This window comes from Megalobrama amblycephala, unplaced genomic scaffold (assembly GCF_018812025.1).
Source record: "Megalobrama amblycephala isolate DHTTF-2021 unplaced genomic scaffold, ASM1881202v1 scaffold338, whole genome shotgun sequence".
Classification (NCBI taxonomy): Eukaryota; Metazoa; Chordata; class Actinopteri; order Cypriniformes; family Xenocyprididae; genus Megalobrama; species Megalobrama amblycephala.
Genome location: NW_025953346.1, coordinates 276,067 through 289,715, shown reverse-complemented (window position 1 = coordinate 289,715; position 13,649 = coordinate 276,067). Strand labels below are relative to the sequence as shown.

The window sequence follows — 13,649 nt, the reverse complement described above, 5'->3', positions numbered from 1 at the left end:
CCAGTTCCATAGTTAAACAACTTGACAAGTTTTTCATTAGATGTATATTTAGCAACCCATAAATAGCCTACAATACAGTAGTTAACACTATTGGAACACACAGCCTTTATACATAAAACTAATTTTATTTAACAGTTTGAACATAAAATAGAAAATGTTATCTTTTTTTTCTAGCGATTATCGTTGATTTGATTACACAGATCCTATTTAAACTGAGCTGACCTAGACAATGACGTCTCTGCATTCAATAATAAAATGCCTTAAACTTGAAATTCAGTGTTTAATCTTGTCATTATAAATTACTCTATTCTCCTATTTGATACTGTTCAGTGCTTTGACACAATCTGTATTATTAAAAGCACTATATAAATAAAGGTGATTGATGGTTGATCTTTTGTTTTAAGGAATTAAATTGATGTGTAATTCCTTGAAATATTGGCAAGCAGTTCCAATTAAGAAAACACTGCCTTAAAATAGTCAATCTGCTTTTTTTATACAAATCTCACCTGTACACATTCTGGAGAGGTTGAGCAACTGTCCCCTCCCTCTGTCAGTGACGTCACAGCCTGCCTTTCCTACAGACCAGTTAGGATATAAAGTAGAATATTTACATAAAGTATAAAAAAAAAATATATTTTAAATTTGATAAAGTATTTTAAGATATTCGGTGCAAAACAAATTTGATTTATTGTGAAAGGATAATTCTACTCCGCGAGCAGCACGTAGGCAACAAAAGACAGCAGAAACCAATAATTTGTTACGTCTCATTTAGCAGACGCTTTTATACAAAGCGACAAGTAGGAGAGCATTTAACACACTGAATCCGGTGTGACGTGACGAGGTCCATACGGGTTCTGTTGTCTTTTGACGTTACAGTAGTTTAAATCATAACATGAAAACTTTATCGTGTGATTCGTGTCATCGCGACATACTGTAACATACTTACAGTGTGTGTTTGAAAAAAGGATGTAATCGTCCTTTGCTTTTTTCTGGAGTGCATTTTATCCCAGACGGCCTAATAGCAAAGTGAATGAACGAACGCAAACTCACAACAGCAACAACAGATTTGAAGCTCATAGCAGACGCGCCCAAGAGATGATTCGCTCTGTGATTGGCTGAATGTTAGTTCACTCAAATCTAAGTAACAAATCAGAGAACACTGCCGGTGCCGGAAATATTCACGCATGGATCCAAAAAAATAAAAAATAGCAGGGGTCAGAATCACCTGTTTCTAAAAGTGTGGGGGACGTGTCCCCCCTGTCCCCCCCGGTTGCTACGCCCCTGGCTGTAGGTAATCAATAATAATAGTAATAAGGTTATCATTAATATTTTTGGATATAAGCAAAGTTTCAAGGAGCCAATAAAACAGAATCAGACTAAAGAGAAACCGCTAACAATGTGGAAGATTTTTGGAACTATAAATAATGTGATAAACTGTGATATATAAGAACATGTGAAAACAGAACACAAAAACATTAAAACATAGAATGCTGGGAAACGTTGTCACTCCTGCCTTGAATTTTCCAGAAGATTCTCAATCAAGCCAATTTAATGCTACTTCCTGTTTCTGTTGTATATAGATCTCTGTGTTTAAAAATATATTTGTTTAAATAATTAAAATAATGCCAAATCATGGCTCATTTCCCTCAAAATCATCATGTTGAGGAAAAAAGTCATCAGAATGATATTTGATACAAATAAAAAATTTAAAAAATGCACAATAAGTATAAAAGTTGGCATAAAAAACTTTCCCATGAGTTTTCTTTTAATTCCAGACAGCAAGACATGACACGCTCCTCTTGAACAGTGGATCTTCCAAGTGCATGAGTTAAACAGTATCAACAACTGGTAAGTCCAGCATATATATAGAATATATTAAAATTAATGAGATTTTATGACTGCAAGCATAGAATTTTCTATACAGATTTCTGATACTTTTTCTCTCAGATTTTATGTAAATAAAATAATGTGTAATGAAAAATGTTTAAAATGTATTCAATTTAATCAATTTCAAGCATTTTCACAAGTGGTCTTTCAGCCTTAAGTGATAATTTGATGTGGCAAATTTTGTCTTTTCTTATGTTTTAACACTGTGATTAGAAAGACCAGCTCTTTTTAAATAAATTCACATTGTGCAGTCATCAATCTTGTATCATTCATGTTTTTTTAGGAGACAATACTACTGAACAGAAGATTAAAAGTTGTGTTCCATCAAATTCATGTCTATATACCATCAAAACTTCAGGCATCTCTGTTTTCTGCTGTAACACAGACCTTTGTAATGCCAAAGATGCAGATATTGTACTTTACAGACCAAATGCAAAGAACTATCTTCTATAAAATAAACACTCATTTTACATCCATAGGACATTCAGTCAGGGAAGAAAATGTTGAAATGATTGAATCGAGTGGCTTAAGTAGTGTTGTTTCATGTTTTATTTTGTACAGAGCTTTCTGGAGATTCCAGTTCTAATGTCGTCAATGTCCCCAATTTCCCCAACATCCCTAACTTCCCCAATTTCCCCAACGTCCCCAAAATCGGTGCATATGTCACTATTGTGATGGGCAGAGATGCTCATACATTGACTGTTTAGGGATTGAAGTCCGCTGCTTTACAGCAACAGGTGAGAATCTGGAAAATAAAGATGATTAAAGTCATTATTTTTCTCTCTTTATCATTGGTGGCTTATTTTTGAGCATTTGATACAGATCACATATACCAATGTCCAGCTTAGAAAGAATCAACCTTTGTTTTCTTTCTTTTCATCAGGGACTTCTAAAGACCATTTAGTTGCAAAAGGCTGTATCCCTAAAGCCTATTGTGACTCTGCATCAGTTGGTAACATTGAGAGCGTCTCATGTTGTGAGGGGAGCCTGTGTAACGGTGCTCAGAGTGTCTCTCAGAGCTTCCTGTTCCTCTGCTGTTCTCTGCTCTCCTACTTCCTGCTGCACTGAATCCAGCAGCTCTTCATCCTACAATCAGACACACTGTACTGTACTATTCCAGAAAACTGGCACTGTACCAGAAGTCCAGAGTTTTGTGATCTTAAAGAGCGTGAAGGATTGTAGGGCAATAGAAGATCGGTTAAGTACACAGGAGCTAAACCATTTAGAGCCTTAATCAGTAGCAATACTTTATAATCGATACAGAACTTAATAACCAGTGTAGAGGTGTTGTGATCATATTTTAATGACCTAGTAAGAACTCTAGCAGCTGCATTTTGTACTAATTGTAGCTTGTTTGTGAAGCAGCTAGTAATGCATTACAGTAATCTAGTCTAGACATCATGATTGCATGAACAAATTTTTTTGCATAACATTCCGTAGCTTACTGAATGTTCTCTTGAATTTGGAAGCTTTCTCTTCTAAAATGAATACATAAAACAGTTTTTCAATTGGCTCTACTGTGTATGACTGACTAACATTCCCCGCTAGAAATGTTACTTTCCCAGAATGTTCTCAAAACGTCCCCACTGGTGTTAAGGACATTGTCTAGTAACGTTCCCAGTATGTAACGAGACGGTCACAATGTGGAGTTCTTTTAAGGGTTGGGGGACATTATTTGGCGGACCTTCAGGGAACATTCAGGACGTTCTTGGAATGTTTAGGGGACTATTACTGTAGGACGTTCTGTTAACTTCCCAAATGTCCTCTTTGTAACGTTCTCACTTGACCATAAAATAACCAAAATAGAACGTCCCCCTAAAGTCATTTTGGGAACGTTATTAAATGACCAACAGAGGACCATGTGGCAACGTTCTTTTAACATCCCAAATATCCTCTTTGTAACACTCTTATGTGACCATGAAATAACCAAAATGGAACGTCCCCCTAAAGTCATATAAGGAACCTTGAACTGCAGCACTTTCATTACCAAAAGAGGACGTTTTAGGAATGTCCCTAATGTTCTGTAAAGGTTCAGAATTTTTGTCACCTTTAGAAAAGTTTAGGGAACATTGCGCAAGGTCACAAGAATGACGCCTTCTATGTGGGAATATAGAGCTGAAAACATTCAACTGTGAAAAGGACTTTTCTCACATGCAAAACAAGTAGCAATAAAAAAGGAACCATCACAACACTTCCTTTATGTCAGTTTGTCTATTGATTTTTTTTCAGGTTAATTAATTATATTTTCTATGGCCTATAACCCAAGCCCTACCACTAAACATGAACTTCACAGAAATGTGCAAAACACTAGACTTAAATAAAATAAAATAAATAAATAAAAACATGTTTTGGTCGATTTATAAGTCTTTTTTTTAACACATTTGGTCCTCACAAATATACCAAAACCTGTACACAAAAACACAGACACATTTTTCAAAAAACCTTCTTTTGTGTTTAAAAGAAGAAAGAATTTCATACTGGTTTTGAATGACATGAGGGTGAATAAAATATTTTTTGGACAACTATCACTTTTAGAACGTTGGTTTAAGATGATGTACAGTATTCATTCTTTATAGTTTCCTTATTAAACCTTCATTTATCATTAACTGGCAAGTAAACTAAGCTGAAGGTTCTGTTTCAATAAATGTCTACTTCTGTTAAACTTTAATTTTCTCATAAAGACCCTCCCCTTTTAATAAGATATAAAGAAACAGACACGTTATTTCATTCACCTCCTGTTCAAAGATGGATCTGCAAATCTCAGTTTTTCTTCTCTTCATTCTTTTCACTGCAGGTACAAAGACAAATAATGTTTGTGATGTTACTGAGAATAATAACAGATCACTGATGCCTTTTTCTCTGTTTTATTACTAAAGGACACTCTCTCTCAGATGTTATGTGTGCATGAGTCTGACAGGTTCTTGTGCAGATCAGAAGGGAAAAACATGTTCTAGTGGATCTTCTCAGTGCTTGAGTTCAACAGGAGTGGCACAAGTTGGTAAATCCAATATGATTGAAATTGACTGTTTTGACTGATTGGAGATGCTGCTATTATTGCCAGAACAGCTTCTAGTTTTTCTGGCAAAATTTACAATTTCAATCACAGAATATTGTTCATTTATGTCTGATATTTAAATTTGTTTTCCCTCAGATTGTTATGATTTTATATTTAAAAAATTGTTTAAAATGAGAAAAATGCAAAATTTTATAAATTAATATTTATAAATACATTTTCCATCAAAATATTGTGCAGCTGAACGTCTCGGTTACAAAGGTAACCCTCGTTCCCTGAAGGAGGGAACGGAGACGTACGTCGGACAGACCGACGAATAGGAATCTCGCCAGAGAGGCCAATCTACTTTGAGTGTAACTAAACGAGCCAATGCACATTGGCATGCAATCATCTGCATCAGCTGCTCGCCTCGCAGCGCGGGTATATAATGAGCAGCAGGTGCGTTGCATCTTCAGGTTTTCGCTGAGGAGCCGAACCAAGCAGGCGGCAGCACAGCAGGACAACAACTGTGGCGACGGGACGTACGTCTCCGTTCCCTCCTTCAGGGAACGAGGGTTACCTTTGTAACCGAGACGTTCCCATTCAGTCGGTCACGTTCGACGTACGTCGGACAGACCGACGAATAGGAATCCCTACCAAAGCGCCACAGGAGCTGCCCTCCTCCAGCGCTCTGTTGTAAGCCACCTGAACCCCCTTGCCTGCGGACGGTGGGACAGGGCTAACACACAGAGAGGGTCGATCACTGTTGTTCCCAAACCCATTCAGTGAGACTATTGGATAACGCTGGGAAAGCGTAACCTTTCGTTGAAAGGAACGCTGCGGAAGCCACATCCTTCCCCGAAGGAGTTATGTGGAGAAGTACATATGGACTAACCCTGTAGGGCTGTGCTACATATGGAAGAACTGGGGTGACTCCAACTCGGTAGAGATGGGTTCTCCCAGAGGGAAAGACACGGGCTTCGTTTAGGAGCAACCGTGGAGAAGCCATATGGGATCCCCGTAGGGTCACACATATGGAACCCAGCCTAAATCCGGTTCTCAAGGATTCAACGGAGTATAGGCCTGGCGCCGAACGCTCCGCCACGTCGGCTGCCGAAGGGTAACCGGAGGACTCAACAGGGTCTGCCCGTAGGGACTCTCTGGAGCAAAGAAGCGCACGCAGCGCAGCAAGCCGACACTAAGCCGGGGCCTCTCCATGCCTCTGACCTGAGGCGAGAACACGGGAGGAGACCGGCTCGACACGAAGGCTATAGTATCTAGCGAACGTGTTAGGTGTCGCCCAGCCCGCAGCTCTACAAATGTCTGTTAGCGAGGCGCCACGAGCCAGCGCCCAGGAAGATGCTACACCTCTCGTGGAGTGAGCATGCAACCTGAGCGGGCAGGGCACGCCCTGAGCTTGGTAAGCCAGGGCGATGGCATCCACTATCCAGTGGGCCATCCTCTGCTTGGAGACAGCCTTTCCCTTCTGCTGGCCTCCGTAACAGACAAAGAGCTGGTCTGAGGTCCTGAAGCTTCGAGTTCTGTCTATGTACAGTCGCAAGGCGCGGACTGGACAGAGCAAAGCCAGGGCTGGGTCTGCCTCCTCCGAGGGCAGCGCTTGCAGGCTCACCACCTGGTCCCTGAAGGGAGTGGTAGGAACCTTGGGCACATAGCCAGGCCGGGGTCTCAGTACCACGTGGCTGTCACCCGGCCTGAACTCTAGGCACGATTCGTTGACCGAAAATGACTGCAGGTCCCCTACCCTCTTGATAGAGGCCAATGCAACCAGCAGCAAAGTCTTCATAGACAGAATCTTTAAATCTGCCGACTGCAAAGGCTCAAAGGGAGCAATCTGGAGTGCTCTTAGCACCAGAGCGAGGTCCCAAGAGGGTATGGAGGGGGGACGAGGAGGATTTAACCGTCTCGCCCCCCTAAGGAACCTGACGACCAGGTCGTGCTGACCAACAGATTTGCCATCTATGTGGTCGTGGTAAGCGGAGATAGCAGCAGAATGGACTTTGAGGGTGGAGGGGGACAGCCTACGCTCCAACCCTTGCTGCAAGAAGGAAAGCACGACACCGATCGAGCATCTTCGGGGGTCTTCTCGGCGAGAAGAGCACCACTCGGCGAACAGGTTCCACTTCGAGGCATAAGCACGTCTCGTAGACAGTGCACGAGCCGAAGTGATGGTGTTAAGTACCTCGGGGGTAAGTCACCTAGAACCTCCGCGTCCCGTCCAGGGACCAGACATGGAGTTTCCAGAGGTCTGGACGTGGGTGCCAAAGAGTGCCCCGTCTCTGAGAAAGAAGGTCCTTCCTCAGAGGAATGGGCCAGGGAGGGGCTGTCGCGAGGAGTGAGAGTTCTGGGAACCAGGTCCGGTTGGGCCAGTAGGGCGCAACTAACAAGACCTGCTCCTCGTCCTCCCTGACTTTGCACAGGGTCTGTGCAAGTAGGCTCACTGGGGGAAACGCATATTTGCGCAGGCCCCGGGGCCAGCTGTGTGCCAGTGCGTCTGTCCCGAGTGTTCCCCCGGTCAGAGAGTAAAACAACTGGCAGTGGGAGGTTTCTGGTGAGGTAAACAGGTCTACCTGAGCCTCTCCGAACTCTCTCCAGATCAGCTGAACCACCTGGGGGTGGAGTCGCCACTCTCCTGGCAGCGCAGCTCGTGATAGCTCGTCGGCCACACGGTTGAGCACACCGGGAACATGAATGGCGCGAAGCGACCTCAGATGCTTCCGACTCCACAGGAGGAGATGGCGGGCGAGTTGCGACATGCGACGGGAGCGTAGACCACCTTGATGGTTGATGTACGCAACGGTCGCAGTGTTGTCCGTACGGACCAGTACATGCTTGCCCCGTAGCAGGCCTTTGAGGCGGCTCAGAGCAAGACGTACTACCAGCAACTCGAGGCAGTTGATGTGCCAATGCAGATGGGGTCCCGTCCAAACCCCTGACACTGCATGCCCGTTGTACGTGGCACCCCAGCCGGTGGCAGAAGCATCTGTGAACACCACAGCATGCCGGGACACCTGTTCTAGGGGCACTCCTGCCCGGAGAAACAAGGGGTCCGACCACGGACTGAAGGTTCGGCGGCACTCCTGAGTGATTGGCACCCGGAACGTGCCGCGTTGCCACGCCCATCTCGGGACTCGGCCGTGAAGCCAGTGCTGAAGCGGTCTCATATGAAGCAGACCGAGCGGTGTTACAGCCGCAGCAGCCGCCATATGCCCCAGGAGCCTCTGAAAGAACTTCAGTGGGACCGCTGTCCTGCCATTGAATGTATTCAGGCAGTTCAACACCGACCGAGCACGTTCCTCTGTGAGGCGTGCTATCTGCTCGACCGAATCCAACTCCATACCGAGAAAAGAGATCCTCTGCACCGGGGCGAGTTTGCTCTTTTCCCAGTTGACCTGAAGCCCCAACTGGCTGAGGTGTCTGAGCACCAAATCCCTGTGTTCGCACAACTGATCCCGGGACTGTGCTAGAATGAGCCAGTCGTCGAGATAGTTGAGGATGCGAACACCCTGTTCTCTCATGGGAACAAGGGCTCCCTCCACGACTTTGGTGAAGACGCGGGGAGACAGGGCCAGCCCGAAGGGTAGGACTCTGTACTGATATGCCTGACCTTCGAACGCGAACCGCAGGAAAGGCCTGTGCCGCGGAAGGATCGAGACATGAAAGTACGCGTCCTTCAGGTCGATCGCTGCAAACCAATCCCGGGGGCAGATGCATTCGAAAATGCGTTTCTGCGTGAGCATCTTGAACGGTAGCTTGTGAAGGCTCCGATTCAAGACCCGCAGATCCAGGATCGGTCGTAACCCGCAGCGGGGCAGCGAGGTGGAACGCAGGGACGCGGCCCGGGAGGCTCTCTCTGCGAGGCGGCCCGAAGCGGCGTCACAGTGTGCTGTGCAACACTTACCTGCTTCCACGGGTGGACAGAGGGAGCAGTCGAGGCTTTGACTGCCTGCTGCTCGCTGCTGTCCGCTGGCGACAGAAGAGGGGGATGAGAGTGGTGAGGTTCTTGCCCTCCCACTGCTCTCCGAGCCCTCTTCGGACCCGGAGATAGAGGAAACTGCTCTTTTATTGAGAATTTGGGTACCGCTGGCTGCTGGGCCAGCGGCGGAACAAAAACAGAAGGAAACAAAAGATTCTCCACCCGGCCCTCCTCCGGGGGAAGGAGCGGTGCGGTCACCACCTCCTGTAGAGCAGTCCCCTCCATCTCCGGGTCGCCTGTCCTAGGGCCGCTTGGACTTGGCCTTGCCACCCTTCTTCTTGGGGGTGGCGGGACGGGCTGGGCGCCCCGACCGTGACCGGCTCCACGGCGCCGCTTAGCTGGAGGCTGCTGCTGCTGGGGCGCAGGAGCGGGGGCGGCCGCAGGGGGCGCCCTCGGCGACGGGCAGTCTGAGGTGCTGCGGGCGGTGGTGGAGCAGCAGCTGACCGCCTCGGCAGGATGTGACTGATGGCCTCAGACTGCTTTTGTACAGTCGAGAACTGTTGGGCAAAGTTCTCGACCGCGTCGCCGAACAGGCCGGTCTGGGACACGGGGGAATTAAGAAACCTGACCTTGTCGGTATCCCTCATGTCCGCGAGACACAGCCAGAGATGGCACTCCTGGACCACAAGTGTGGACATCGCACGACCCACTGACCGCGCCGTAACCTTCGTCGCACGAAGCGCGAGGTCCGTCGCGGCACGAAGTTCCTGAAGAACTTGTGGGTCATGACCACCCTCGTGCAGATCCCTCAGTGCCTTGGCCTGATGGACCTGCAACAACGCCATAGCGTGTAGGGCAGAGGCAGCTTCCCCACAGGCCTGGTAAGCCTTGCCGGTAAGATCCGACGAGTGCTTACAGGCCCGGGAAGGGAGAGACGGCTCCCCCCGCCAGGTGGAGTTAGGGCACAGTTGCATAGCAACGGCCCGTTCCACAGGGGGTATGCGCGTATAACCCTTTGCTGCCCCGCCGTCAAGGGTGGTGAGGGAGGAGGACCCACCGACACGGTTTCGGGCAGTAAAAGGTGCCGTCCACGTGCCAGTGAGCTCTTCATGCACCTCCGGGAAGAAAGGCACTGGGGTGGGGGGCTGAGAACCAGCCCTTGCCACCCCGAGATACCAATCGTCCAACCTCGAGGGTTCGGGACACGGTGGAGGATTCCACACGAGCCCGACCCTGTTGGCGGCCCGGGAAAGCATAGCCATCATTTCCGGGTCTGAATCGGGCACAGTTGTCACTCCCGAGGGAGGCAGCTGCGCCGAATCGTCATCCCCAGAAGCGTCAGGCTCACCCTCCGATGCAGCGATCGACATCCGGTCGTCCTGGGGAGCTCCGAAGGATACGGATGGTACACACCTCTGGGGTGGTCCACCGCGCTCCCCGGCAGCTCTACTGGCTGCGGAGTGCAGGAGGGATGAGGGTTCCTAGGGGGTTGGTTCCCCGAAGGAAACGCGCTCACCGTGATCCTCAGGTCACCAGTGCCGCCGCCCGCAGCAACCCTCTGAGGAGGATTGGAACGAGGCAGCGGCACTGGGACTCCGCCCCTTTGCAGGAACTGGAGTCTAGACCGCAACTCCGAGACGGTCATCTTCCCACAATGGGTACATGACTCGTCCACAAACGCCGCCTCAGCGTGCCTTAAGCCCAAGCACACGATACAGCGTTGGTGACCATCCCGAGGCGCCAGGCAACGACCGCATCCAGCAGCACACAAGTAGAACGACATCTTTAAAAAGACGCGAACTACTCGTGTAAGCTCTTTCAGGGACTAACTCTCTCAGTGCCGAAGCACGCAGGGGAAAGCCGCTGCAGCACAGACAGGGAATGTGCAGCCTGTCGTGTGCACTCTCTTTGCAGACGCTGCTCTTACCAGCTGTAAGAACAGCCTTTTAGCGCTCTTAAAGCGCACCGTCACCAGCCGTGAAAACGGCCTTCACGCTGATACACAGCTTTTTTTTTTTTGCTCAAATAAAAAAGGCAAAAACGAAAGCAAAGAAGAAAAAATCGGCCCCGCTGCTGTGCTGTTCCTCCTGCACCGGACGAGAAGAGCAGTCAGAGAGAGAGCTGGCTCGTTGAAGTCCGTTCTTCAAACACTCGCTCGTAGAAACCACCGTGTTTGCTCAGTAGTTCGGCTCCGAAGCGAAAAGCTGAAGATGCAACGCACCTGCTGCTCATTATATACCCGCGCTGCGAGGCGAGCAGCTGATGCAGATGATTGCATGCCAATGTGCATTGGCTCGTTTAGTTACACTCGAAGTAGATTGGCCTCTCTGGCGAGATTCCTATTCGTCGGTCTGTCCGACGTACGTCGAACGTGACCGACTGAATGGGAACTGGTATTTCCTGTATTATTCATGTTTTAGGTGACAATAGTGTAAAAGTGAAAATTAAAGATTGTGTTCCTGCCTGTCTAAGTGGGTCCATGAACTTCGGCATTATAAAGGTGACTATTTCCTGCTGTAACTCAGACCAGTGTAACCTCCAAGATGCTCCAGGTATTGTCCTTCAATGATCATGTGCAAATTACCTTTGATCTTCTTTAAAGTCAACACTCATTTTATTTCCAAATAACATTCAATCAGAAAATAAAACAAGGTGCATCTTGTCTGTCATGAACTGATTGAAACGAGCCTCTAAAGGAGTTTTATTAGATATTTTGTACAGAAAATAAAATAAAATACTTGTTTTCCCTCTGTAGATCCCAACCCCAATGGAAAGAAATGTTACTATTGCGATGAGAAGAGCTGCTCAAAAACAGTGAGCTGTTCAGGTAACGAAGACCACTGTATTAAAGCAACAGGTGAGAAACTGAAAAAGGAAGAAGATTAAAGTCATTAGGCCCTATTTTAATCTAAGCTCATGGTCTAAAGCGCACGGCGCAAGTGCACTTAGGGCGTGTCTGAATCCACTTTTGCTAGTTTAACGACAGGAAAAATGGTCGGTGCACCCGGCACATGGTCTAAAAGGGTTGTCTCTATTCTCTTAATAAGTAATGGGTGTGTTTTGGGCATAACGTGCAATAAACCAATCAGAGTGTCATCTCCCATTCCCTTTAAAAGCCAGTTGCGCTCGCGCCATGTTGGATTCGCTATTTACATGGTGGAATTTGCAAGCAGAAACTGAATGCTTCTCTAGTGAGGAAACGGATCTGCTCATGTGCGAGGTTAAAGTGCGCGTGCTGCTACACTTTCTGTTTGTGTAATAAGCAGAGTGTACACGCCTTGTGCACCCGCATATAGGCGCGTATTACTAACGTGCTTTTTAAATAAATAAAAAATATTGTGCCATTAACTTTAGACCAGGTTTCAGTTGGTCAATAGCGCAGTTGTTTTCAGTTGTCTCAAAATAGTAACATGCCAACAATGTGCCTAAACACACCTCGTTTTCAGACAAGCACGCCTATGGGCACACAAATGGGCGCAAATTCATTTGCTATTTAAACAACGTGGTGCAGGACAAGAAAATAATAACTAGCAAAAAACACTCTTGTCGTGCCTGGCGCCGCATTGCACTGGGTGTATGATGGGGCCCATTATCTTTTAAACTCACTTAGGTTTATACATATAACACCGATCATATACCAAAGTCAAGCTTATACTGAATCAACCTTTGTTCTCTTTCTTCTCATCAGAGACTTCTGGAGGCCAGTCAGTGGTGGGAAAAGGCTGTGCCTCTAAATCCATGTGTGATGCCACAGCATCAGTTCCTGGTGTTGCGAGAATCTCATGTTGTGATGGGAACCTGTGTAATGGTGCTCAGAGTGTCTCCCAGAGCTTCCTGTTCCTCTGCTGTTCTCTGCTCTCCTACTTCCTGCTCCACTGAATCCAGCAGCTCTTCATCCTACAATCAGACACACTGTACTGAATATAAAGCTTGTATTTTCTCTGAACTATCTTTGGTGGTCTTATGTGATGAACTGAAAAGTATACTGGAAATTGCAGGAAACGGTACATCATCAGCTTGTTTCTGTTTATATTTAATAAAGCTTGTCAAGTTGTAAAGATATCTGATATACTCCAATAAAGTGATCATAAAATAAATATTTTATTAGAACATTATTTAATTCTGCACTAGCAACATCCTTTTTTCCTTCTGGAACTGTTAAAAAATGTAACAGTTATTTCAATAAAGTGTCAAAGCCGTTTTATTGGCCGATGCCTGACCAATGAACAACGGCAGTGTACACACTGCTCGTATACCATGAGAGGGCACTTTACCAGCACATACCCATCAGCACTCAACGTTGTTTTTTCTCCACATTTGTTTCTGCTATAACAAATGCAATTAAAGCTGCAAGCAGCGATGAAAGGGCCCTCGCACCTGGCCTTAGGAAAACAGTGAACAGTGGTCGACATGCATGTAAGCGAATGAATACAGGAGAATTATGCCAAAGTCATTTCGAAATGCCACACTTCCTGCTGCCAACACGTGGCACTTTGACCATAACCGAATATTGCGATATAGATGTGTTCAGGCCAGGACTGTTATCAAACACGTGAAGTTTGGAGCAGATCGGACATCATATGCCTGAGTTACAACAACTTCCTGTTTCATGGCGTTAATCACATACATTAGCACTTAGCCAAGTGTTGCATGATTTAATGTGTTTCTTGTATGTTTGGTACTTTGTGGCATATGATAACATTTAATGTGTATCTGGTTAAATCTCTATGAGGAGTTAATCACAGTGTAAAACATGTCATTTCCTGTTGCCCCCAGGTGGCGCTATGACTGTAACTGTATATTGTCATATAGATGTCTTCAGGTCATGACTCTAAT

General features: G+C 46.4%; 1 protein-coding gene across 4 annotated transcripts; it reads left to right on the top strand.

Moving 5' to 3' along the window:
* The first annotated feature begins 4,412 nt into the window (after nt 1-4,412).
* Nucleotides 4,413-12,910, top strand: LOC125261168 (lymphocyte antigen 6E-like). 4 transcript variants are annotated; one of them, XM_048179777.1, is made up of 5 exons: nt 4,413-4,681; nt 4,764-4,881; nt 11,234-11,365; nt 11,569-11,670; nt 12,502-12,910. In XM_048179777.1, exons 3-5 carry the CDS (start codon nt 11,293-11,295, stop codon nt 12,690-12,692), a joined length of 366 nt encoding a protein of 121 aa, XP_048035734.1. In that variant the 5' UTR covers nt 4,413-4,681; nt 4,764-4,881; nt 11,234-11,292; the 3' UTR covers nt 12,693-12,910. The 4 variants fall into 4 exon arrangements, with proteins under 4 accessions (XP_048035734.1, XP_048035735.1, XP_048035733.1 ...); XM_048179778.1 differs by having other exon boundaries at nt 4,764-4,885; nt 11,286-11,365; XM_048179776.1 differs by lacking the exons at nt 4,413-4,681; nt 4,764-4,881 and having other exon boundaries at nt 10,254-11,365; nt 11,569-11,640.
* The last annotated feature ends 739 nt before the right edge of the window (nt 12,911-13,649 follow it).

Bases quoted from the DNA above. Each gene is read 5' to 3' on its own strand.
- LOC125261168 (XM_048179775.1), top strand. From the start codon at position 11,197: ATGGGAACTGGTATTTCCTGTATTATTCATGTTTTAGGTGACAATAGT. The intron at 11,366-11,568 runs GTATTGTCCTTC...TTCCCTCTGTAG, and splicing joins TAACCTCCAAGATGCTCCAG to ATCCCAACCCCAATGGAAAG. The intron at 11,671-12,501 runs GTGAGAAACTGA...TCTTCTCATCAG, and splicing joins CCACTGTATTAAAGCAACAG to AGACTTCTGGAGGCCAGTCA.